The sequence below is a fragment of the Siphateles boraxobius genome, unplaced genomic scaffold (genome assembly GCF_051911475.1).
Source record: "Siphateles boraxobius isolate OS27281-9 unplaced genomic scaffold, OSU_SipBor_1 5, whole genome shotgun sequence".
Lineage (NCBI taxonomy): Eukaryota > Metazoa > Chordata > Actinopteri > Cypriniformes > Leuciscidae > Siphateles > Siphateles boraxobius.
In genome coordinates, this window is record NW_027509141.1 from 1,215,745 (window position 1) to 1,242,500 (window position 26,756).

At 38.8% G+C, this 26,756-nt stretch overlaps 2 protein-coding genes across 6 annotated transcripts in view; one reads left to right on the plus strand and one right to left on the minus strand.

Annotated features, from left to right (window-relative positions):
* Positions 1-26,756, plus strand: part of srpk1b (SRSF protein kinase 1b) — a 272,032-nt gene that overhangs the window by 42,732 nt on the left and 202,544 nt on the right. For 4 of the 5 annotated variants that reach the window (XM_077204384.1, XM_077204385.1, XM_077204386.1 and 1 more), the window contains 10 exons: positions 122-228; positions 445-610; positions 1,706-1,731; positions 1,947-2,163; positions 3,612-4,019; positions 7,504-7,604; positions 7,822-7,929; positions 8,489-8,558; positions 11,311-11,403; positions 11,653-13,061. In XM_077204384.1, the coding sequence (XP_077060499.1) occupies positions 122-228; positions 445-610; positions 1,706-1,731; positions 1,947-2,163; positions 3,612-4,019; positions 7,504-7,604; positions 7,822-7,929; positions 8,489-8,558; positions 11,311-11,403; positions 11,653-11,837 (1,481 nt within the window). In that variant the 3' untranslated portion in view covers positions 11,838-13,061. Of the gene's footprint in view, positions 1-121; positions 229-444; positions 611-1,705; positions 1,732-1,946; positions 2,164-3,611; positions 4,020-7,503; positions 7,605-7,821; positions 7,930-8,488; positions 8,559-11,310; positions 11,404-11,652; positions 13,062-26,756 lie in introns of those variants that run through there. The other variant, XM_077204383.1, reaches the window with a different exon arrangement.
* The window catches only part of lhfpl5a (LHFPL tetraspan subfamily member 5a), an 11,782-nt gene continuing 390 nt past the window's right edge, over positions 15,365-26,756 (minus strand). The window contains exons 1-3 of the mRNA XM_077204227.1: positions 26,539-26,756; positions 17,890-18,129; positions 15,365-15,536 (exon numbers count right to left, since the gene is read on the minus strand). The exon at positions 26,539-26,756 is cut by the window's right edge and continues 390 nt beyond it. Coding sequence (XP_077060342.1) covers positions 15,526-15,536; positions 17,890-18,129; positions 26,539-26,756 — 469 coding nt within the window. The 3' untranslated portion in view covers positions 15,365-15,525. The remainder of the gene's footprint in view (positions 15,537-17,889; positions 18,130-26,538) is intronic.

Below are 26,756 nucleotides of genomic sequence, written 5' to 3' on the forward strand. Positions count from 1 at the left end.
ATTTGTGGAGAACAGCTCACAGTGCTGTTGCTGGAGCTTTTGGCTTGTGTTCACGGAAGAGCTGGAATTTAGTTCTTCAGAGATACGTTCAGCATTATTTCCCTTTAACATGCTCTGTCAGATGTGTGTATGGTGTTTGAAGTCCTCGGCCACCATCTGCTGAAGTGGATTATTAAGTCCAACTACCAGGGCCTGCCGCTGCCGTGTGTCAAGAGCATTATTCGACAGGTGCATACTTTTCATTCATTATTGTTTAGTTTGGTTGTACAGAAAGTCAAATGCAATGCAACTGTGTTTTCTCTCTCTCTCTCTCTCTCTCTCTCTCTCTCTCTCTCTCTCTCTCTCTCTCTCTCTCTCTCTCTCTCTCTCTCTCTCTCTCTCTCTCTCTCTCTCTCTCTCTCTCTCTATCTATATATCTATATATATATATATATCCATCCATAGGTTTTGCAAGGCCTGGACTACCTGCACACCAAGTGTAAGATCATTCACACTGATATAAAGCCAGAGAACATCCTGATGGATGTGAACGAGGCGTATGTCAAGAGACTGGCCGCGGAGGCCACAGAGTGGCAGAAATCTGGAGCTCCGCCTCCTTCTGGATCCGCAGGTGACCCCAAGATCTTCTCTCAGAAACAACCTTTAGATTAATAGAGTTCCCACTAGGGTCAGTAATCAAGCACAAATGCTGCCGAAAGATATAAAAATACCCAAAGTATCTTGAAATGCAGTTTCATATTTTTATATCATGTTTCTTAAAGTTAGTTTATTAAGTTTGCAAAGTGCATTAAAAAAAGTCAATCCCACCGACTCCAAAACAGGAAACTGTCATTTCATCAAAGTTTACGATTATGTAGACACTAGAGAGCCGTATAATATAACATAGCAACTGGGCAATTATTTAAAAAACAATTATTCTAGGAGAGTGTTCATTGGGATGTGGTATCTTTTTCATTATTTACAGGTATTTGATATATGCAAAGACCATAACTGTTTTAAAAAATATGTTTTTGTAATATGATAAATATATATTACAACTATCATTTAATGTGAAGACTGGAGTAATGATGCTAAAAAATTCTGCTTTGATCACAGGAATAAAATACATTTTAAGAATTATTTAAAATAAAGAATCAACATACTGCCCCAAAACTGAATGGTACAGTAATGTATAAACAATAAGAATATCTAGTTATTCTTAATCTTTTTATTAGCTTGAAATCAACTGGAAATGGAAATGTTTTGGAATAACTGGAAATGTTATGGAAATTCATTGGTCGAAAACCTTGTATTTAACATTTCAACTGGGTCAGGGAGTTTATGAATGTTCTGTTACGTACAGTATATTCTTATTAATCTGATTTTTTACATGAAATTGTTGTTGTACCGTCTGCAGCTTTATTTAGCTGTAATCTCAAATCCATTCACCTCCACTGACAGCTCAGCATTGAACATCTCCATTGATACATTATTCAGAGTGACGTAAAGTCTGCGGGATGTTTCTAAATGGAGAGCAGTGACTCATGTGCTCCTCTAAACAACTGAAGGATGACACATTCCCACAGTGTGAATCTCTGGAGAAGCTCATGTGCACTACTGTTGAACTCTGTGTAGCTACTGAGAAACGTCCAGCTTTCATGACGTTGATTGTGCGCAACAAGATGCTGATGTTGTCTTCTGTTTTCATCTTCTTCCTCCTCTGCAGTGAGTACAGCTCCAGCCCCAAAACAAGTGAGTGTTCCTCTGAGATTAGTTTTGTAGCGTCTCCCTTATTGCTTATCAGCGGCAGATTCACACGTAAATAAATTACTGAGACTTAATTTACTCGACTTCCACATCTGTTACTCATACAAACAACTGCTTGTGTAAACTCGAACTCTTCTTGCATTGTTTGTCTCAATGGATTGTTCAGAAGATCAGAAAAATCAAAAGATTCTCTCCTTCAGATGGCCAAAATGTCCAAGAACAAGAAGAAAAAGATGAAGAAGAAACAGAAGCGTCAGGCTGAGCTCTTGGAGAAGAGGATTCTGGAGATCGAGGGACTGGAGAAAGGCCCTGAGGGAGGACAGGAGGAAGAGGAGGATGAAACGGAGACGCCCGACAGCACCCCATCAGTCCCCGGCAGTCACACACTGCATGACATCACAGCCGAGGGCACACTGGGTGAGGGATGCAGGACTCAAACACTTGATTATTAGTACGGTTAGAGCGAGGCGAGACTTGACTTGGGCCAGTAAGCAAAAGAGCTGCTACACATTTCCTGATTCAATTCTGATTCACAAGCTCTCTATTTGATTTTGAATCATTTGGGCGTATTATGCTTGCGTATTAAAAAGATTCTCTCAAAGTTAATGCTCCAAATTATACAGGGAACCTTGCAACTTATTACATTACAAAGATATTCATTTAAAAATATATATGAAAGGTGAGTGTTTAGTAATAATTGTATACTATGGTAGTATTTATTAATATTTTCAATTAGCTTTTATTTTTAAATTTCAGTTTTCATTTAGATTTTTTTTTATTTTGTTATGTGCTTACGACATTTTTATTCGTTTTATATATAGTTTTCTAATGACAATTAGACCATTTTATTTATTACTTATTATTTCAGTTAGTTGCCAAGGAATCATTTCTCATTTTCTAAATTTCTAGTTTAAGCTTTTAAATGTAGTAACTATATTTTATTTTATTTAAGCTGCATTTCAATTAACAAAAATTATTTTTGCTAGTTTTAGTTTCTTTTTATTTAACAAAAACAACACTGCAGTTAAACTGCTATACAATCAATATAGCAAAAACATTAAAGTAAATTAAAATTGTATCTAAAAAATAATAGTGCCAATATTAATTAATAATTTAGCACAAAATCAGCATTTTACTATGATTTCTGAAGGATCATGTGACATTGAATACAGCTTTGACATCATATATATAAATAAATATATTATTTCATCCATACATCCTGTAATACATTAAAATATTCCCATCACTGCAAGTGATGAGAACTTGATGTTGATTCAGTTACCGCAATAACAGATTCAGTAAAGGATTTGTCAAACTCCTGAGTTTGGGAATCTGTCTTAAAACCATATACAAATGAGTGGCTCAAAAGAGTCATTCGTTCATGCAACGTAATAATTTTGATTCACTAAACAGAACCGGTTCTTCAAAGTAATTGTGAATTGAATTACACTTGCTGAGATTTTAAGAAACTATTAGATCGTTCAAATGAAGATTGCAATTAATTAGAAAAAACATAATTTGACCTAGCCTCAGTAAGCAAGCGCCTAGCAACCGCAGATCAGTGCACTCAGAACACCTTAGCAACCACTTAGCAATGCTTTGATGTCCAAGCACAGGCAAACATGCATACATACCTGTAAATATAAAGCAGTTGTTAATGCAATTAATGATATCATTATTAACCGGCTCAGTAGGCGCAAATATTTGTGCAATATCTGTAGTGTTGCAGAATCTCTGCTGCTCTTCTCTGAGTGTAGCCACATCCCAGTCGTCATGAAAAAAACTTGCTTCCAGCTACTGTCTTCATCAATTATGACTCAGAGATTGTATTGAAATCAAAACTTTTGAACTTTTTTCCACTGCAGATTGTGTCTCAGATGATTGGTCTCAGCTCAGAGGCGGTGTCAACGGTCACAGCCCGGGCCTTGAGGACGAGCAGAGCCTCGATCTCCAGCAGCAGATGAAGGACGACACCCCCGTGAACCCCTACGACAGCGGCACCGAGGGCTCCGACCCTACTAACCCTTACCCAGCATGCAACGGCACCGAAGAGAAAGAGCCCAGTCCTCCGTCCCCTGCCGCCACAGACGGTAATGGACCTTTGATTTGTGGCATGGTTGAGTCACAGTGCCCTAGGGTGCAGGATCAAGAGAGCCTCACGGCGGAGCTGAACGGCTCCGGCTCTGTTGAGGGCCCCAGGGCGGAGGTGGGCCTCACCATGGAGGTGGACCCCAGCGCGCAGGCGATCACAGAGGAGGAGAGCCTGAAGGACGGTCAGTGCGGAGCCCTCGCTGGAGGAACGCCCCTCTCTTTAATTCTCTGTTAACTAACTCCCCTCCCTCCTCTCTCTCCGCCTCTGTGTGTTTTCCTAGAGTCTCCTAACACTGAACTGGTTTTGCTAACATACTAAAACAGCCTGATTTTGCGGTGTTTAATAGCAGTATTAATCCAGGAAAGGGACAGTTCACATACAACATACTTTCAATGAAGTAGGGGTGGGCGATATGACCAAAATCTTATATCACGATATAAGTCATTTTATTTCACGATAATGATATAGTTATTTTGATTTAAATAAGGTTTTTATGATATCAAAATATTTGACACCATTGCAATTTTATTATTCTTATCACCATTTTCAATATCGTTTAAAAAACTAATACTAGCCTAAAAAAAAAACTCTCAAGCTTACTGAAGACCAGTAAACAGTGATAAATGAAATAGATCAACTGAAAATTTTCAAGCATAAATAGGAAATACAACATAAAATGTATAAAGCAATCAAATGTATGGGGAAAAAAAACACTGCATAGTCTTCACTGTGTAAATTAAATATACATTTATTCTTGTCAAGCAAGTCAGGAATTTTTTTTTTAATTCACAAGCATGGTAATAATGAATAAGTCTGAACAGATCATTAGTTAGACCTTAATAAAAATTCACAAAAAAATGATTAGTTGGATATGTGCCATTTAGCCTATTTTCCAATGTTTGAATGCAGAGGCCTCAGAGCAAACCGCAGCAGAAACAGTGCTTGACCCAAGCTGTCCAAGAGCTCAGCAGCAGTTTATTAAAGCTGGTCGGCTGCTCTGACAGATTTCTTGTTCTGTTTAATGAGGTGGTGATGTTTTCCCCAGCCACATAAGTGTATGTTCTTAACTCTAGCGTAGTCGAGAGAGTATTTCTATTTCACCAAACATTGTGTCACGGCAAGATAAACTTCAGATACTCCAGTGAGCAAGTGTACATGAATGCGCATAAAGATTATGTACGTTTGTTTGACTAAAAAACGACTTCTTGAAAAACAAAATTTAGGTTTTAAGTGAACAATATATAATGGAAATTGTATTACACTGTGACATACAGTGTGTGTGTGTATGTGTATGGGTGTGTGTATATATATATATATATATCATCCATCCGTCCATCTATCTATCATTTAATTTATTATTCTATTGCTCTATCTATTGTTCTATCTGTCTATCTATTTGTTTGTTTGTTTTGTCTATCTTTCTGTCTCTTTGTCTGTGGTTCTTGGAAGATAGACAGTATCTATCTATCATTCTATCTTTCATTTTATATAATGTACTATCTATCGTTTTGTCTCTCTATAGGGTCTTTTGCACCGGGCAGTTATAGGAAGTTCCCCGAGAACTAAATGTTCTCCTAGGGCCGTTTTCCTGGTTGCATTCGCACCGCCAGTAGGAACTGTGGCTCAAGCTGCGCTTGTTGTTGTGACTTTTATTTTGACAGCGCTGAGAACGCCAGAGCCTGAGCACACACCGCTCACATTCTCCGCCTTCATTTGTTTATGATCCGTTTAACTGTCCTGTCTAATAAAGTATATGTACAAAAAAAGTAGACAGTATATGAAAAAGTTTTATCGTTCAGTGTTTCCCCTAGAAATGTTTCCAGCAGCGGTGCTGTTACGTGCCCGAGGTTGTTACCAAGCCGCGCGTGGTGGAGTCCGGGGGCATGCACCCTGGAAGATATTTTTTTAAAATAACCCCTTAAACCATGACTTCTGGCAAGTTTTGTGGATAGAAATGGACATTTTGAGAAAAACAAATATGACATACCATCAACTGATTCAAGGCATGATTATTGCAGCACGTACCTTGAACTGCAGTCACAAACAGAAACCTTCATTTTATAATTTTAGACAGGATTGTTCATGTTTTCTTTTGTGTTCATTTTCAGCTTGGTAAAACTTGTTTAGGGGAAAAATGAAACGGCACAACCCAGAAAAAGATTATTTACAATTTATTGAAAATTTTATCTTAATGAGAAAGGCCACACCCAATCTGTGAGCACTTAATTTTTCTGGGCTTTTCATAGAAGATCTCTAAGGCTCTTTGGTAATTTAATGATTGTGGGGGTATTTTTTGTTTTTGCAAGAAGTCTTATGCTCATCTAGCCTGCATTTATTTAATTTAAAAAAAAACAGAAAAAACAGTAGCCTAATATTGTGAAATATTATTAAATGATGTTCTTTTTAACTTTTTATTAATCAAAGAATCTTTGAAAAAAAAGAAAAGAGCATCACATATCATCATATTAGAATGATTTCTGAAGGACACCAACAAGTTTAGTAGACTCATCTGAAAAATTAAATATGATTTAACGTTAACTATCAGGACTATGACCAGTAGGTGATACTTCCTCGTCCTCATGGAGAGCGCAGTTCGTACCGCTTTCTCCTTTCCACAAGCGCTTGCTCTCCCGTGGCGTCTGTCGTTGCTATGCAACCATGAACAGAGGCGCGCTTGGAAAAACGAGTGCGCCGGACGCATTTGAAATAATGAATTTGCACGCGCAAAAAACGCGCTGTGTGAACGGCCCCTTATGGCAACGTGACATTAGCCTAATCGAAAATATGTCCATATGTGGCTCTTTCCTCCTTGTTAACAAGTGGATTCAGAGCCACCGCATGCAGCGCCGCCGGTCGCCATGTCTCAGTGTTTTTAGGTGTGTACGTGAATGAAGAGAATGTCGTGATATTACTGATCATGGAACGATTTTGCAGCGGCGCTGAAAATCCAGCGGCGGCGCTGCGCCGCTACTGAATACATTGTAGGGGAAACACTGTTGTTTTGTCATGTGCCTGATGACCAGTGTCGCTTGCTGAGCAGAAATACATAATCATGTTTCAAGTTGTGTTGGATTTTCTCCTTAGAGTAAAGGCCCATCTATCACTGTTTTCCATGTTTGTAGAGCTAGTTTGTGGAGTAAACATATAGGCTATAATCTGTGTTTTAAAAATGGCTGCTGCTGGTCAATCAGCGTATACTAACGTCACGGGTAGTTCCTATAGTGTTGGGTTAGACCCTACTCTGAAGCAGGAGTTAAATTAGTTCCCCTAAAAGGCGTTCCTAGAACTAAAATCGTTCCCAGTTCCTGCAGTTTGAACACGCCATAAAACGGGTACTTCTACCATTAGTTCTAGGAACGTTCTATCTATCTATTTGTCTGTGTCTGTCTGTCAATCTATATATCATTCTCTCTGTCTGTCTGAGTGTGTAACCACAGGTGTTCACCTGTTACCGGTGCTCTAGCGTTTTTATTCTGCTGCTCTCATTTTTCATGGCTGATATTGATTAATAGAGAGCTGCTTCTATTAGACTTAACTTATCCTACAGAGCATTATAAATCTGCAAACACACTGAAGCTCACAAGAGCCGACCCAGAATGTGTGTGTGTGGGGGTGTGTGCTATTGACTCTAAAATTGTCTTTCTCCTGCTTCTGTTTTACTGCAGCTAAGAATGCTGCGGGAAACCTGCTCCTCAACCCGCTGGAGCCGCTAAACGCTGATAAGATCCAGGTGAAAATCGCTGACCTGGGAAACGCCTGCTGGGTGGTGAGTCTGGAGTTCTCTTTGCATGTATAACAAAATAAAAAACAGCTCAGTCAGAGATTTAAAGAGATAGTCCAGCCAAAAATGAAGATTCTGTAATCATTTACCTTTATTCTTGTTGATTGATACATTAGTTGAATTGACTGATTGAGGTGCTGATATCTTCATGGATTTTCAGTGGTTGGTTCCTCCTAAAGTAACTCTCGTTTGTCATCGTCAGCATAAGCACTTCACAGACGATATTCAGACGCGGCAGTATCGCTCTCTAGAGGTGTTGATTGGATCAGGATACGGGACCCCAGCTGACATCTGGAGCACAGCGTGCATGGTGCGTTTGAAGACTTTTTGATAAGAAACAGTTTTTGATGTTGATATGTGGAATAAAACTCCACTGGTAAAGTGTGCCGTTTCAAAACATCAAGGTTTTAAGTCTCTCTTGCAAAATAAAGTGAGCAGCCTTGCTGTGAACTGCTTTATAAAGCAGCATCCTATCAAAGCACTCTACTTTCCATGACACAAATAGCTTTCCATGTGGAGACTTCACTGAGTTTGGTGTTAAAGTAATGACCCAATACTCAAGTTTTATTCCAAAAGAGTTTTGCTTTAGCATGTTGTTAAAATAATGAAATTGATGAAATGAAAAATTTTATTACGGTAATGAACGGTAAGGTCAGACCCACAGAAAGAGGTTAAACTCATCTGTATCAGCATTTCAAGCCCGCTGCGTAACGAAAGACTCTTGTCAGGTTGTGGTGGCTTCAGTTCGGGCAGGGGTGAGAAGGTTGGTTTGGCCTTTCAGATAGCAACCTAGCATCTAGAGAATTGGATACTAGGAACACTGTGTCCGTGCACACATACATTCATCTTCTCAATGTGTGTCTCTCCAGGCCTTTGAGCTGGCGACAGGGGATTACCTGTTTGAGCCTCACTCCGGAGAGGATTATTCCAGAGATGAAGGTAATTATTCTTCCACAGGTTGGCAGGATTCATACACATTTTTACCAATACATTTCCATGACTTTTGAGGCAATATCCATGAAAGTCTATGTATACATGCAACATAAGTATAAAAAAAACATTCAAATTTATCATATATCTTAACTTAAATTAATTACTATTCAATTGCTTTCTATTTTTAATAAATTTAAGCTTTGACTGTGCCAGAGGTTACCCCACACAGAGAACATAACGTCATTGAAATTTGTTTAAAAAATATTAGCAATTAAACCAGGGCGTTAAGATTGTTTTGGATAATGTAATTTAAAAAGCATATATTTTTTTAACATTACAATCTCAGGTAAATCCTAAATGCTCGCTCTATGTACTGTATGTGTTTTTATTTTGGAGTAATTTTTGCGCAATATCTTACACACAACTTAATGTGACTGAGAGCGCACAGAAAAGTTGAGCACTGAATTAAAAATATTGCTTGGAATCGCTTAAAAAAACTTTTAATTTTTAAATTGACGAGACTTAAATAGACGTGCAAATGATAAACTTTTGTGACGATGCAACACTGTCCCGATTGAGCAAGTGACGATTCCATCAACTGTCCCATCACCGTGTGCAGTGCAGACGCTATATGCTGATGTGAAGCCATTCGTGTCATAATGAGAGAGAGAGAGATATTTGTAAAACAAATTTCCATGACTTTTCCCAAACTTTATTTTTTCCAAAACTTTTCCAGTCCTAGAAATTGCTATTTTAAAATTCCATGACTTTTCCTTTTTTTTTTTACGACCATACGAACCCCATGGTTTGGATTCCGCCCACACTTCTCCAGACCCGCAGTGAATCAAAAAGCTCCAACACATGAGCAAACAGTCACATCGGGAGAACAAATCCCACTATGCCTTTTAATTAGCACTTGAACGAGAGCCATTGCAAGTTTACTAATGACGCCTAATGCATCCATTTCTCAAGCGCAGTGTAATATTTGAGCTGTCATTACGGAGGTGGCACTGGGGAGTTGAATTGCTGAAGAGGTTGCGGCCTCTAAGCTGTGTTAAGACCGCCTGCAAAAATCCGATTTCTTGCATGTCCACATTTTATCTAGATGGGTTTTTGAAAGTCTGGACGGCAAAAAAACCCCACAATTTGATTCACTTAATATCCTGAGGTCGACATTTCCCCAAACACGCTGGTCCAGCTGACCAATCAGAGCACACTGTGATTATCAGAAGGAGGGGCTTCATAGAGACAGGAACTAAACAGAGCGTTGCTGACAGACTGGGAAGAGAGGAGCTGCAACAATGAAGAATATGAGGAAAATAATGTGTTTTTTGAACATTTCAAGCATAGAATCCTATTCTAGTAGAGCCCACAAATCAAAATCAAGACTTTATAAAACAGCTTAATATGCTCTCTTTAAAAAATTCAAAACTCCAGAAAGACCCATTATGCCCTCTTTAAAGGGACACTCCACCCATTTGCATTAAGCTTTCCATTGTTCGAAACACAGTTATACTATTGAATGGTCGTGCAACACTCTTTCATTTTCCCCTGAGACGAGAGAAATCCTCTATTTACCTTTTTCTCGTCCTCCTACAATTATGCAAAAATCGTCATTTTATGTCACTGTAGGAGGAAGTGTAAAAGGGGGGGATTTCTGTAAAGACTACAAGCACTAGATCTCACCCTTTCAAACCCACCCATAGGGGGCTGGGCCTAATGCGCTAACAGACCAATCACAGATCAGTGCCAGTGCGTTTGATTTCACCGGCGGAAACCTTATGAAAAATATGGACGAAGGCACTGAATACGCAGACGGATGCATTATGGAGGATTGGGATTACACATAGTGTCAGCCATCTTTTTTGGAAGGTAAGCTAGCAGGCTCTTGTTCTGTGGAGAAAGCTGAGTAGTAACTTTAGGGGTTACCGTCCTCTTTTTCCCAGACATGTCCGGGATTCAGCTTTTGCTTTCTGCGGTCGCCATTCATTGTTTACATTCACAGCTTTTGTTTCAATCTAACTGAATTCATTCTGATTGGTGAATCTGAATGTAGTGTTTGCATGAACGCTAAACAAGTGATCGGTTGATGTGCGTTTTAACATTGCTAAGAAAATTCCCACTCCTCCGTGAGAGATACGAGACCGGTGCGTCTCACAGGTGTCGCTCCTCAGTAATCACGCCACCGGCCTCGCGTCGTTCTCCACACGGCCTTCACTCGTCCTGCTCGCCACAGTAAACATGATGAATGGCGACTGTAGAACGCAAAAGCCGAATCCCGGACATTTTGGGCGATCTCGAAACACATTTTCGGGCAGACTCACGGAGACTCACTAGTAGCCTGGACTTGTTGTTTAACTACTGCGCTCTGTTACCGGTAGGCGTGGCCTCCTAGGGCAGCGAACCAAGTGCATTCTGGGAGTTGTTGTCTTTCATCCACATAAGCCAAAAATAAATTTTCTGTCTTTTCTCAGTCTAGAAAGTAAATAATTCAAAAATAACTTCACATTTCTTCTACATATATTACCCATTTTAAATACACATTCATCTTTCCAGAGGTGGAGTGACCCTTTAACATACAGGTACATTAGGACTTGGCATATCTGGTCTTAATAAAATATGTTCACTAAAATCAAGGACAAACATAAATTGGTGGGATCATAGATGACAGTTTTATCGGAACAATTCAAGTCAATAGTTTTAAAAGTTCCATCTAATGTCATCTAACCCATCTTTTCTCTGTTTCTCTTGTAAACAGATCACATCGCGTTGATTATTGAGCTGCTGGGGAAGATTCCTCGTAAACTCATCATGAATGGCAAATATTCCAAGGAATTTTTCACCAAGAAAGGTACATCTGTCAACAGACACTTGTCATGAGTAATTGCTCAGCTAATGCGTTTCACTTACTTGATAAACTTGCTCACAGTGTTCAGTAGCTTTGTGTGAATGTCATAGATTGATTGAGGTATGTCAGCGCTGCCATTAATGGGATGAGTGTGTACATTTTTTTGAGTGTGCGTAATGTCGCTGTGTAGAAACTGATAGTTCTCACTTTAACTTTTAATTGCATGTGTCCATCTATTTATTTGTGTGCTAGGTGACCTAAGGCACATTACTAAGCTGAAACCGTGGGGTTTACAGGACGTGCTGGTGGAAAAGTACGAGTGGGCCCGAGACGAAGCCCAGAATTTCGCGGACTTCCTCATCCCGATGTTAGACCTCATCCCAGAGAAAAGAGCCACGGCTGCCGAGTGCCTCCGTCACTCCTGGATCGCCTCGTAGTGGCTAAAACCCTCCAAACAACACACACACACACACACACACACTTCTTTGAACTCATGAATCCTCACCACTGACAGACGCTGTGTTAAGAGCCGTTCCTGGTGTCCTGGCAGATATTAGCCGCAAGGATGAGAAGGTCCGGTCAAGCAGATCTAATCTGAATCCAGTTTGCAAGTCGTCGTTGCTTTTTTACGTAATGAGTATAAATTGAGTGTACCGTCATTTCAGTGGTCCGTGCTCTTGCTGATTTATCTAACAATCACTTTTCTATCAATTTCCGTCACATCACAGGATGGTTTGAAACGTGTCAGGATTGATTTATCTTCTCAACAGGTTGGACTTTGTCAACTTAGTGTCCATTTTCTTAACAGCAAGAGTGTTTGGAGTAAAACGGACTCAGTAGCTGATTGTAGTTTTTCTTCACTGTATTAAGAAACGATTGCTAATCACATGTTCCTTCAAACTGTTTTCCATATCTTCTCAGAGGGTTTTACATCAATGTCTGAATGAAGGGAGCATGAATGGACATTTTTGAAGTTCTGAGGGTCTTCAAATTGAATGTGAGCTACTGTACAGTGCAGGAGAAACACACCCATGTATTTTTACCACAAAGGGCAAAAATAAAAGGTTAGAATTTCTCCATTTTGATTTTTATGTCACAAAATCCATAAAGGACTATCATGGTTAGAATAACTCATTGTATAACAGTAATAATGACATTTAATATGTGAATGCCAGGGAGGAGTTTTGGGATCAAGGTTTTTTTGAGTTGCATAATCTAAAATCAATGAGAACATTTCAAATTTTGTACATACTCATACCAAAGAGTTGGTTCGTCACACGATCAGTGTTGTACAGTCTTAAGCCCCGTTATTTGTGTACAGTTTTGTTATAAATGAATGGCTTAAGAAAACTGTTTAAGAATCACTGATTCAGAGATGCCTTGATATGAATCTGCAATGATCTGTGCATCTTTTTATGCTTTTTCTTGTTGCTTCGTTTTATAGACAATATTAGTTTTTGTCTCTGGATGAAGTCCTAGTTTAACTTTGAAAGGCCTTCGCTCTCTCTTGGATAAGCCAGTTTCGTTTGACCTTTTACCACATCACAAACATCATCTGCTTCTCTGCTCTCCGTTTTCATGAATGTCTCTCTGCTTTTGCTTGTTCAGCACTGAACTAAAATTGTTTCTGTAGTAACTTTAAATAAAGTTTTTGAAATGGCTTTTGGGACATCGAAGTATTTGTAGTATAGATTAACATTAACACTTTACAATAAGGTTTCATTTGTTACCAAACTAACAATGAACAATACATTATTAAAATCCAAAGTTGTATCCTTTAATGTTAATGCACTGTGAACGAACATGAACATTATTAACTAGCATTAACAAGGCTAATTAATGCTGTACAGATATATTGATCATTGTTAGTTAATGCATTAATTAATGTTAACAAATGAGGCCTTAATGTAAAGTGTTAATGATCAACTTTGCAATTTTGTTTCATATCGCAAAATAACAGCGTGTCCCGTTTCATTTCTGAATAAATGAAGTGCATGTACATTTTAGTTCATGGAACACTACGTCGTAAAGCGAGCTAGTGCTTTCATGTCTTCACAGAATGATAATAACACGGGTATAGGTTTATATTATTAATAATGCCATTTACCAGAAGGAGATTCTGAGCAGCACTGATAGAGGGTTCTTGAACAAAGGTAGATCTGTTTTGTTGTTATTGTGGGGAAACACGTGTGTGATTGTCTCTTAGTTGACAGGAAAATATATCATATCAGTTGAGTTCCTGAAAGCAATGGCCAAATGAGACGTTTTTAAGTTAGGATCCGCTCACCGCTCAAAACACCGGAATTTTTTTCCACTGCACGCTCCTGGAATATTCTCACTCAAACCACTGACTGCTGCTGCTTCTGATTGCTTTTAGAGGGGAAAAAAGCTGCCCATAACTACTGGTCTAGGATCAGTTTTTTCCATAATAATAGCATATATTAGCGAGACTGATTTGGTGTTTGTGCTCGGTCAAAGGTTTCTATTTACAATGTGTTTTTGCAGCGTTGAGCAGTGCAGCCAATAACAAACATATCAGTTGAGTTCCTGAAAGCAATGGCCAAATGAGACGTTTTTAATCCGCTCACCGCTCAAAACACCGGATTTTTTTTCCAGTGCACGCTCACGAATCCTCTCATTATAAGTTAACTTATGACAAAGTGTAGACATTATAATATGTAGGCTAAATAAGAGATTCATTGTGCAGTCAGCTTCATTGATTATATCAGAACTTTGTGAGATCGCGCCAAATTGAGATGAGTTCGGATTGAGCTGATCTGCAACGAGCCGGGAACTACGTCATCACGTTGAAAGGTCACTGTCGATGTCGCGGGCGCCGGCGGAAGTACCGCCCCACTGTTTACAAAGCGACCAATACAATTTGAACTATCCTCCTTCACACGGTCGAGTGGTGCGGTACTTTCGCCGACGCCGGCGATATCGAGCCTGACCTTCAAATAACCTTTGAGCCTTCAAAAGTATATAGCCTATATATATATATGTTTTTTTGTTTGTTTTTTTGAAAATGGCCTATCGTTTCTCTGTATAAGACTCTCTTCCTCAGCTGCAATCGTGCACAGTCCGTTGAAGCACTTCAAAGATCTTTGAAACTGCATTGATTTGGACTTCAAAACGCTGGTTGTCGTTGAAGTCCATTATTCGAAGCAAAATCCAGAAATGTTTTCCTCAAAAAACTTAATTTCTCTTCCACTGAGGAAAGAAAGACATGGATATCTTGGATGGCATTGGGGTGAGTAAATTATTAGGACACTTCGCTTCACATTCTTCATTCTGCCTGTTTTGAAGGATACATTAAGTGTATCGTTCGTGTCATCCAATCGCCCACAATCCTTTTCACACATTACAATTTGTAAAGAAAGAATAGGCAGAGTTTGTCCAATTTCACAATGTCATGCAATATATTTTTTTTATTTTGGAGATAAAGTCATTGTTTTCTTTTGTTTTGTTGTAAATGAACCACATCATGCTAAACTTGTTCATGTGTGTTGATTAGGGTTAGAGCTCAGGACCGAAGGACTGAAGTTGCCCATCCCTGATCTATGCCGTATGATTCTTCTATTGGTCACACGTGATACACAGGTCAAAGTTCACCAAGCTTGTGTTTTGGAATGCAGCAAAGTGCAAAACTACTTCACATTGGCTTGTGTTTCTGGTCTCCAGCATTCACATGTGTATGAATGAAGGTGGCTGGAATGAAGTGCAGTGTGATCGCCCCATAAACGATGTAACTAGCAGAAAAAGCCACTGAACGAGTTAACGAATTAAAAATATTAGCAGAGTATTAGCAGAGTCACTGCTATGGATGAAAATCCACACCATATAAATAAAAATCAGCTCAGTTCTTTCTGGTTTACTGATTTAATTTTTACTAAACGCAAAGTGACTTTTTGTAAACAAATGCTCTTAACAAAATACCTCAATTTGGCCTTGGTCTCACAATATAAAACACATTTATGTAGTTTATATATTAAAAATGTCTGAGTAAACCTAAAAGGTGGTAATAACCTTTTACAGACACAAATGGATTATTTGAGGATTATTGTTCTTCATATTTCAGAGATGGACAGAAAGTGGTCTGTAGAGCCTGATGATGTGCAGAAGTCTTCATGCTTCCTCTAAAGAGAGAAAATAACAGTTATATTAGTTTATCAACAACTTTCACCTCAGTGTATGAGAAATAATAGTTGAGTAATAATAAATAAGAGTTGTTCAAGTGAATAATCACACTAATGAAAGGTGCACAAATCCGTCGCGGATAATACAATTATTTTTACTAGCACTGCACGCTTGAAGTGTGTTCTGTGATTACAGAGAACTGCTGTGAACGTTATAGAGAGCAAAAAGTAATCCTATATGCACATTCAGTAGGCTACGGCCCAGTCCCGAATCGCATACTATCCGTCCTAAATAGTATTCGAAAATAGAATTAGTACGTCCCAAATCGTAGTATGTTGAAATGAGTGTTGCAAAGATACCCGGATGGTCTACTATATCCGGTCAGAATCCGAAGTGCAGATCGATGCACACCAGAGAATGTCTAATAGAAGAGAATTGGCACTGTCTGGTTATACTTCCGGTTTCTGGACTGGCTGCAGTAACACGTCTCTGTCCATGCGGGGGCGCTAGCAGGCGAGTGCAGAATGAATGGGAGTCTATGGGGTTTCACCCCCAGAAATCCACTTTTCTAAGGATGTAATTTTTTGTCAAGTAATTTGAAAGTTGCATTCAAAAGGGGGGACTAAGTTATTACACTCAGCTGAAAATTGCATTTTTAAGTTCACTTATCTGATCTAAAAATCCGTTCAAAAATGTGATGACGTCACATAATCGCAGAATGCTAGCGTGTTCCGGCCAACAACGACCTAACCTGTAAGAAATCGAAAGGACATAAGTACTCGTTCATTCGACTTTTGGACTATAATCTATATTGAATTTGCGGAATCAACAATAAAATCTACGTTGATTCAATGACAAGCAGGAGAAAGGGATACATTTAGCCGTCTAGCTCCATAGACTCCCATTCATTCTGCACTCGCCCGCGATCACCCCCAGTGGAACTCTAATGGAACTGCAACCGAGATTATATACAATGGGGCTAATAGGAAGTGCCAAGGCTCTCCGTAAGACGGGCTCTGGATAACGGCCAATATTGCCCACAACCCATCGCGCGTTGGACGAGGATTTGGTTAGAACTACAAACAAGTGAAAAGTGTTAAAAAAAAAACTACAGACATGGAGGACGCGCGAGTCCGGCGGTTATGTAGAGAGATTTAGATAAAGGGGTTTGAGTGCTAAAAGGGGAACTCGGCAACTCTAGCTATTTCTTCGCTGATTTTCACTTTTGTTGCCGCATGTTTTCTCAGAGAGCTCCCCCTACAGCTGTGAGGCGTATATTTCACAACACTGTCGTAAAAAACTCACTTACGGCCCCTCCTCCCTCTTTCTATCGCTGCTCATGTGCATTTGTTATTATCGGAGCCGCCCAACTTTATCGCGTGGAGTGTGTCTACCGAGGTGGGTAATACATCATACGCATTGAGGACGGCGTGTGTGTTTATGTCAAATTGCCGTAAAGCAGTTTGTGTGTCTGGCTCGTTCTCGCTTCTCACTAGACTTCCTATTTCCAACTTACCGGGACGTTAGTCCTCATGTTGCAAGGTTGGGTTTCCGCCTGGAAACTTGGGGGGAGCGGGGAAAGTCACCATTCTCACCAGAACAGGTTATTAAACCATCCAAATTATTTTAAACGGTTTTATTAAGTTGAAATAGTTGCCAAGTTCCCCTTTAATTATCAGTATTTAACCTGACGAAAATGTATTTATTCAACGTTGTCTACATTATATTGCATCTGCAGCAGCATTGTGTACTTTTGTAAAGATACGTTTAGCCATTAAATGCATTATATTCAAATTGCAAACACATGAGTAGAGTCTCCGCATGAAAGACCCACGACTGGCAGATAAACGTGCGACTACATTTCTCTACGAAACAGTAGGAAATGAAATTAGATTGAATGGAGGATTTTAACTGTGACGAGATGATTGACAGGGCAGTTTACAGTGACAGGATGATTGACAGGGCAGTTTACAGTGACAGGATGATTGACAGGGCAGTTTACAGTGACAGGATGATTGACATGGCAGTTTACAGTGACAGGATGCGTGACAGATCTGTCCGTTAAAGATGACGTGATAGTATGTCCCAAAGTTCGCCTACTTTTTTGCTACACACTCAAAAGTATGTACTTTTTCTTCACAAAAAGAGTACATTCTTTTAGGGCGTAGTATAAGTAGGCGAATTGGGACTGGGCCTACGTCTCTTTGGACATTGTCATTGCTAAAAAAAAGAAACGACACAAGATACCTGCTTGCTCCCGCCGATGCTATTTTAAACCTGCAGTGTGACAGTCTTTCCTCCACAGTCAATCATTTTAGTAACATATCCAAGTCTTCTGGATTCAGAGCATACCTTTCTTCCCCTCCACCTGGAAGTCCTCTGGCAGCAGTTTGTCTTGCCGGTTTCCCAGTACGAAGGCCAGGAAGGATAATATGAGGGAGTCCATGATGCTGATGATGGCCAGTATATACGCCCAGCGCACCGTACAGTTTCCCAGTGTGTATTTATCTGTCCGCTGCCCACACATCCTCTTCACCTCCTCTGAGTCCCAGCCGTCCGGGTAGATCATACAACCTACCACCATGCAAGTCGCTGAATACGAAAAAGATACCCAGTCAGATAAATATAACAAAAAGATTTTTTATATTTAAGTTTTACATTTTTGTGTTGGAAATATGGGCTATACAACATTTGTTCCGGTCCTCAAATTGGATTGGCTACGCGGCGTTTTGCACTTTTCCCTGTTTGAATCACTCGTTTGTGTTTGCCTGTTACAGATAGACAGAAATTTTCATTGACCTTTTCCTCAGGTTACGTTGTTACGCCAATAGTTGACGAAATGTCCTTCAATCATTCATTCAAAACTGATTCATTCAGGAAAGAAACGCCACTTCTGCGTTGTCTGAGTCTGACACACAACGGCTGCTTCAGGTTTTCAGCTTCGGTTTAGTTTGGGATCGTTCAAAAGTTCCGGCTCAGCAAGATGTTAAAGAAATTAATACTTTTATTCAGCAAAGATACACAAATGTTACAGTAAAATAATTACTATTTCAAATAAATGCTGTTCTTTTGAAGTTTTTATTCATCAAAGAATCTTGAAAAAAATGTTTCACAGTTTTCTACATTGATAATAATAATAAGAAGAAATGTTTCTTGAGCAGCAAATTATCATATTAGAATAGAATGAAGACCGTGATAGAGTAATAGCTGCCGAAAGTTCATAATAACAATTGCAGCCTTGGAGAGCATTCAAAAAAATGTAGTGTTTTTACAAGGGTTAGCAAAACGTATTTTCTGTTTATTGAGCTACAGTGGTGGTCAGAATTATTGGTACCCCTGGTAAATACGGTCAAAAATGCCTGTAAAAAAATTAATCTGCATTGTTTAGCATTTTGATCTTTCGTTTAAAAAAATAGCAAAAATCTAACCTTTCATTGAAGTACAATAATTGAAAGTGGGGGGGAAATCACATTATGAAATAAATGTTTTTCTACAAAACACGTTGGCCACAATTATTGGTAAAATATCTCTGAAGTATATTCCCATTAATATTTACCCTTTTTTAGCACACCAGGGTGACTCGGAACATTAAATTGTCTAGCTATGACTTCTTGTTTCACAGGAGTTTAAATATGAGGAAACACAAAGGCCAAATTCCCTTAATCATCCATCACAATGAGTAAAACTATAGAATATAGTTCTGATGTGCATCAAAAGTTTGTTGAGCATCACAAAAGAGAAAGTGGCTGTAAGAAAATGGCTAAAGAATTGAAAATCCCCATTTTGACCATCAGGGCAATAATTATGAAGTTCCAATCAACTAAAGATGTGTTATGAATCTGCCAGGACAGAAATGGCGTATGTATGACACGCCAATTCGTATTTCCATTTTTGGCGTGCTATCAACATGCATAATCACTTTTCAGCGTGTTTATCAACGCCGTTGACTTAACGTTACACCACTGTATATATAAATATATGACCTACCCCAACCCCGTCCCTAAACCTACCCGTCACTGGGGTTAATACCATTTATGAGTCTTCCCCTACCATCATAGGAAAAAAAATATCGCTCCCCAGATGTAGATATGCATTTTGCTTCGTTTCGCTCGGACATTTAACGGCGTACACATACACGCGGAATCACTCGGACATTTAATGGCGTACACATACACGCGGAATCACTCGACATTTAACTGCGTACACATACACGCGGAATCACTCGGACATTTAATGGCGTAGACATACATGCGGAATCACTCGGACATTTAACGGCGTAGACATACACGCGGAATCACTCGGACATTTAATGGCGTACACATACACGCGGAATCACTCGACATTTAATGGCGTACACATACACGCGGAATCACTCGGACATTTAACGGCGTAGACATACACGCGGAATCACTCGGACATTTAATGGCGTACACATACACGCGGAATCACTCGACATTTAATGGCGTACACATACACGCGGAATCACTCGGACATTTAACGGCGTAGACATACACGCGGAATCACTCGGACATTTAATGGCGTACACATACACGCGGAATCACTCGGACATTTAATGGCGTACACATACACGCGGAATCACTCGGACATTTAACGGCGTACACATACACGCGGAATCACTCGGACATTTAATGGCGTACACATACACGCGGAATCACTCGGACATTTAATGGCGTACACATACACGCGGAATCACTCGACATTTAACTGCGTACACATACACGCGGATTCACTCGGACATTTAATGGCGTACACATACACGCGGAATCACTCGGACATTTAACGGCGTACACATACACGCGGAATCACTCGGACATTTAACGGCGTACACATACACGCGGAATCACTCGAACATTTAACGGCGTGTACATACACGCAGAATCAGTCGGACATTTAACGGCGTACACATAACCGCGGAATCACTCGGACATTTAACGGTGTACACATACACGCGGAATCACTCGGACATTTAATGGCGTACACATACACGCGGAATCACTCGGACATTTAATGGCGTACACATACACGCGGAATCACTCGGACATTTAATGGCGTACACATACACGCGGAATCACTCGGACATTTAATGGCGTACACATACACGCGGAATCACTCGACATTTAACGGCGTACACATACACGCGGAATCACTCGGACATTTAATGGCGTACACATACACGCGGAATCACTCGGACATTTAATGGCGTACACATACACGCGGAATCACTCGGACATTTAATGGCGTACACATACACGCGGAATCACTCGACATTTAACGGCGTACACATACACGCGGAATCACTCGGACATTTAATGGCGTACACATACACGCGGAATCACTCGACATTTAACGGCGTACACATACACGCGGAATCACTCGACATTTAACGGCGTACACATACACGCGGAATCACTCGACATTTAACTGCGTACACATACACGCGGAATCACTCGGACATTTAACGGCGTAGACATACACGCGGAATCACTCGGACATTTAATGGCGTACACATACACGCGGAATCACTCGGACATTTAATGGCGTACACATACACGCGGAATCACTCGACATTTAACGGCGTACACATACACGCGGAATCACTCGGACATTTAATGGCGTACACATACACGCGGAATCACTCGGACATTTAACGGCGTACACATACACGCGGAATCACTCGACATTTAACGGCGTACACATACACGCGGAATCACTCGGACATTTAATGGCGTAGACATACACGCGGAATCACTCGACATTTAACGGCGTACACATACACGCGGAATCACTCGACATTTAACGGCGTACACATACACGCGGAATCACTCGGACATTTAATGGCGTACACATACACGCGGAATCACTCGGACATTTAATGGCGTAGACATACACGCGGAATCACTCGACATTTAACGGCGTACACATACACGCGGAATCACTCGACATTTAACGGCGTACACATACACGCGGAATCACTCGGACATTTAACGGCGTACACATACACGCGGAATCACTCGGACATTTAACGGCGTACACATACACGCGGAATCACTCGGACATTAAATGGCGTACACATACACGCGGAATCACTCGGACATTTAATGGCGTACACATACACGCGGAATCACTCGGACATTTAACGGCGTACACATACACGCGGAAGATGGCGGTTCGTTTCGGCGTCGACATACACGCGGAAGATGACGGTTCGTTTCGGCGTGGACATACATGCGGATAGCTAAAAATGCGTATAGATAACACGCCACTTGACTTGAAAGTGGCGTGTATGTTTACGCAAAGTCATGATGTCATGTTGGCCAGGAAGAGGACGTGTGTCGATATTGTCTTAATGCACGGTGAGGAGGAGAGTTTGAATGGCCAAAGACTCTCCAAGGATCACAGATGGAGAACTGCAGAGATTATTTGAGTCTTGGGGTCAGAAAGCCTAAAAAATATATCAAACAACCCCTACATCAACACATGTTGTTCGGGAGGGTTTCAAGAATCCTCCTCGCTCCTCCAAAAACAAACTCCAGCATATCCAGTTGTCAGACACGACTGGGACTTCAGAAGGGACTGGGTTCTGTGGTCAGATGAAACTAAAAAAGGGCTTTTTGGCAGCAAACCCTCCAGATGTGTTTGGTGCAAACAGGGATAAAAAGCACCCCATGCCTACGGTTAAATATACTGCTGGATCTTATATGTTGTGGGCCTATTTTTCTGCTGGAGGTCCCGGACATCTTGTTCAGATATATGGTATTATGGATTCTAGCAAATATCAACAGATAAAAAATCAAAACCTGACTGCCTCTGCTAGAAATCTTATAATGGGTCGTGGTTGGATCTTCCATCAGGACAACGGTCCAAAACAAACATCAAAATCAACACAAAAATGGGTCACTGAGCACAAAATGAAGCTTCTGCCATGACGTCCTAGTTCCCTGACCTGAACTCTATAGAAAATGAGTGGGGTGAGAAGAAGCACCAACATGAACTTGTGAATCTGAAGGATCTGGAGAGATTCTGTATGAAGGAATGATCTCTGATCTCTGGTCAGGTGTTCTCCAAACTCATCGGGCATAATAGAAGAAAACTCAGAGCTGTTATCTTGGCAAAAGGAGGTTACAAAAAGTAATTAATAACAGGGAGCCAATAATTATGGCCAGCGTATTTTGGAGAAAAGCGTTTATTTTATAATGTGATTCACCCCCCACTTTCAATTCTTTTACTCCAATGAAAGGTTCGATTTTTGCGCATTTTTTGAATGAAAGATCAAAAGGATAAACAATGCGGATTTATTTTTTACAGGCATTTTTGATCATATTTACCAGGGGTACCAATAATTCTGTGCACCACTGTATAAAAGCTGAATCATAGCCATTATATTCAGAAAACAACAATATTTTATTGCTCAATAAAAGGCAGATATGTTTTTAATTTAGATATTTTAAAAGGGTATTCTTCCCAAACAGTGCCAGAAAAAAACAGGAGATTCCCCCAAACTCCTAACTCCAAATAGTTTGATAATTATTATTAAATATGTCTTTAGACAATTGTGAAAAAATGTTCAGTAACTACTGTATACTTTAATGTTTGAGTCTATACAGCAAAGGAAATTTTAAAAATAAACCCACTCTGAAAAATATCCACTGGAGAAAAAGCATGACCTTGATTTCCCTTTTTTATTGTTGTCAAAAATACTCTTGACTACCAGAAATACTTTGCATTGGGACTGTTGCCTGGCAACTTCAGCGGCACTTAACTCATCATTTATTATTCATATGACAATACACTCTCTGCAGGGCAGCTGGTGCTGCGTTGGATATTGCTTTACACACACTCTCTCTCAGTTTCACACTCACTTTCTTTTAATGAGTATGCATTGCAAATGCATTGTTATGTAATATGGTGTGATGGGAGGGTTATCTGTGTCCTCAGTGAGAACTTCATTAGATAGGACAAGGCTTAAAGCATTATATTTCGCAACACAGCACAAATATATTCCACTAATATACTAATAAAGCAGCACGTCTAATCTGTCATTAAGATGAGGAACTATCCAGGGTGCTGAAGTCCTGAGGAAACTCATGCATTTCATACAACCTTCAATTCAGCCTTGAGAATCCAACTGAACTTTAAAGCATTTGATGAGTTTGATAGTACTTTATCATAACTTTCATATGCCAGTAACACTCATTGTATTGTTAATGATAAACAATCTGTCAAAGATGTTTGTTTTTGATTGTTGAAATAAAGCTGCAATAAACAAATCATTTTTGAAAAACATAAAAAAAAACTTAAATGAAAAATCTGAAATGTTGCCTTGTCAACTAACTGAAATAAAATGTAGTTGAAGTTGAAGTACTAAAAAATAAATGAAATAAAACTGAAATATTTAAAAAGTAGAAATCTTGAGAAAAAACTGATAAATAATTTAAAAAAATAACACTGCACTTAAGACACATTTAAAAATAACAATGTTATTCTATTAGATAAAATAATAAATGAAAAATCAATCACTTTAAATCAAAAACAAATCAAACAAACAAAATAATGCCACTTGGATTGATATTTCATATATAATAAAAAAAGTGATGTTTTTAGGAAAATATGTCCAAATACTTTTGGGGGCCTAATATAATAATATAATATAATATCCTATAATAAAGTCACGGTTAGGTGCTTGAGAAAGGCGCACGACGAATGAAATGGTAATCCTTTTAATCAAATAACGAACTCGGAAGAGAATGACCACGTTCACATGAACAATAACCGACAAGGACTGAACAGAACAGAGAGTATTAATACACATATTCATGAACACAGAGAGTATTAATACACATATTCATGAACACAGAGAGTATTAATACACATATTCATGAACACAGAGAGTATTAATACACATATTCATGAACAGAACAGAGAGTATTAATACACATATTCATGAACAGAACAGAGAGTATTAATACACATATTCATGAACACAGAGAGTATTAATACAAATATTCATGAACACAGAGAGTATTAATACACATATTCATGAACACAGAGTATTAATACACATATTCATGAACACAGAGAGTATTAATACACATATTCATGAACAGAACAGAGAGTATTAATACACATATTCATGAACACAGAGAGTATTAATACAAATATTCATGAACAGAACAGAGAGTATTAATACACATATTCATGAACAGAACAGAGAGTATTAATACACATATTCATGAACACAGAGAGTATTAATACACATATTCATGAACACGGAGAGTATTAATACACATATTCATGAACACAGAGAGTATTAATACACATATTCATGAACTGAACAGAGAGTATTAATACACATATTCATGAACACAGAGAGTATTAATACACATATTCATGAACACAGAGAGTATTAATACACATATTCATGAACACAGAGAGTATTAATACACATATTCATGAACTGAACAGAGAGTATTAATACACATATTCATGAACACAGAGAGTATTAATACACATATTCATGAACACAGAGAGTATTAATACACATATTCATGAACAGAATAGAGAGTATTAATACACATATTCATGAACACAGAGAGTATTAATACCCATATTCATGAACAGAACTGAGAGTATTAATACACATATTCATGAACACAGAGAGTATTAATACACATATTCATGAACACAGAGAGTATTAATACACATATTCATGAACACGGAGAGTATTAATACACATATTCATGAACACAGAGAGTATTAATACACATATTCATGAACACAGAAAGTATTAATACACATATTCATGAACACAGAGAGTATTAATACACATATTCATGAACACAGAGAGTATTAATACACATATTCATGAACACAGAGAGTATTAATACACATATTCATGAACACAGAGAGTATTAATACACATATTCATGAACACAGAGAGTATTAATACACATATTCATGAACACAGAGAGTATTAATACACATATTCATGAACAGAACAGAGAGTATTAATACACATATTCATGAACACAGAGAGTATTAATACACATATTCATGAACACAGAGAGTATTAATACACATATTCATGAACAGAACAGAGAGTATTAATACACATATTCATGAACACAGAGAGTATTAATACACATATTCATGAACACAGAGAGTATTAATACACATATTCATGAACACAGAGAGTATTAATACACATTTTCATGAACACAGAGAGTATTAATACACATATTCATGAACACAGAGAGTATTAATACACATATTCATGAACACAGAGAGTATTAATATACATATTCATGAACAGAACAGAGAGTATTAATACACATATTCATGAAAACAGAGAGTATTAATACACATATTCATGAACACAGAGAGTATTAATACACATTTTCATGAACACAGAGAGTATTAATACACATATTCATGAACACAGAGAGTATTAATACACATATTCATGAACAGAACAGAGAGTATTAATACACATATTCATGAACACAGAGAGTATTAATACACATATTCATGAACAGAACAGAGAGTATTAATACACATATTCATGAACACAGAGAGTATTAATACACATATTCATGAACACAGAGAGTATTAATACACATATTCATGAACACAGAGAGTATTAATACACATATTCATGAACACAGAGAGTATTAATACACATATTCATGAACACAGAGAGTATTAATACACATATTCATGAACACAGAGAGTATTAATACACATATTCATGAACACAGAGAGTATTTATACACATATTCAATGAAGACACTCAACAGAACAGCTGGACAGAGATGAACTAATCAGAGACCAACTAATACAGACATGACAGAAACAACTGAACAGAACATAATTGTGACAATAATATAATTAAATGTGTACATTGATGGTTTAATATTTTATTATATTGTTATCAATGTTTATGTCATTAAAAAACCCTCAAATTCAGGAAAATGTTGCACTCACCGGCTGCCAGCTGCATCCATGCGCAGATCTTATACACACTGCCCGAGTTGCAGAAAAAGAACAAACTAAAGCAAACAATTGTACCCACGATCAGCAGCAAAGAGATCCCGACGAAGAACATGGCGGTTTTGAAGGCGCCTGAAGGGATGGACCCAAAGTCGAGGGCACTGCCTTTACACACCAGCTCTCCTGTGATGGGGTTCCCGATGCAGTAGTGG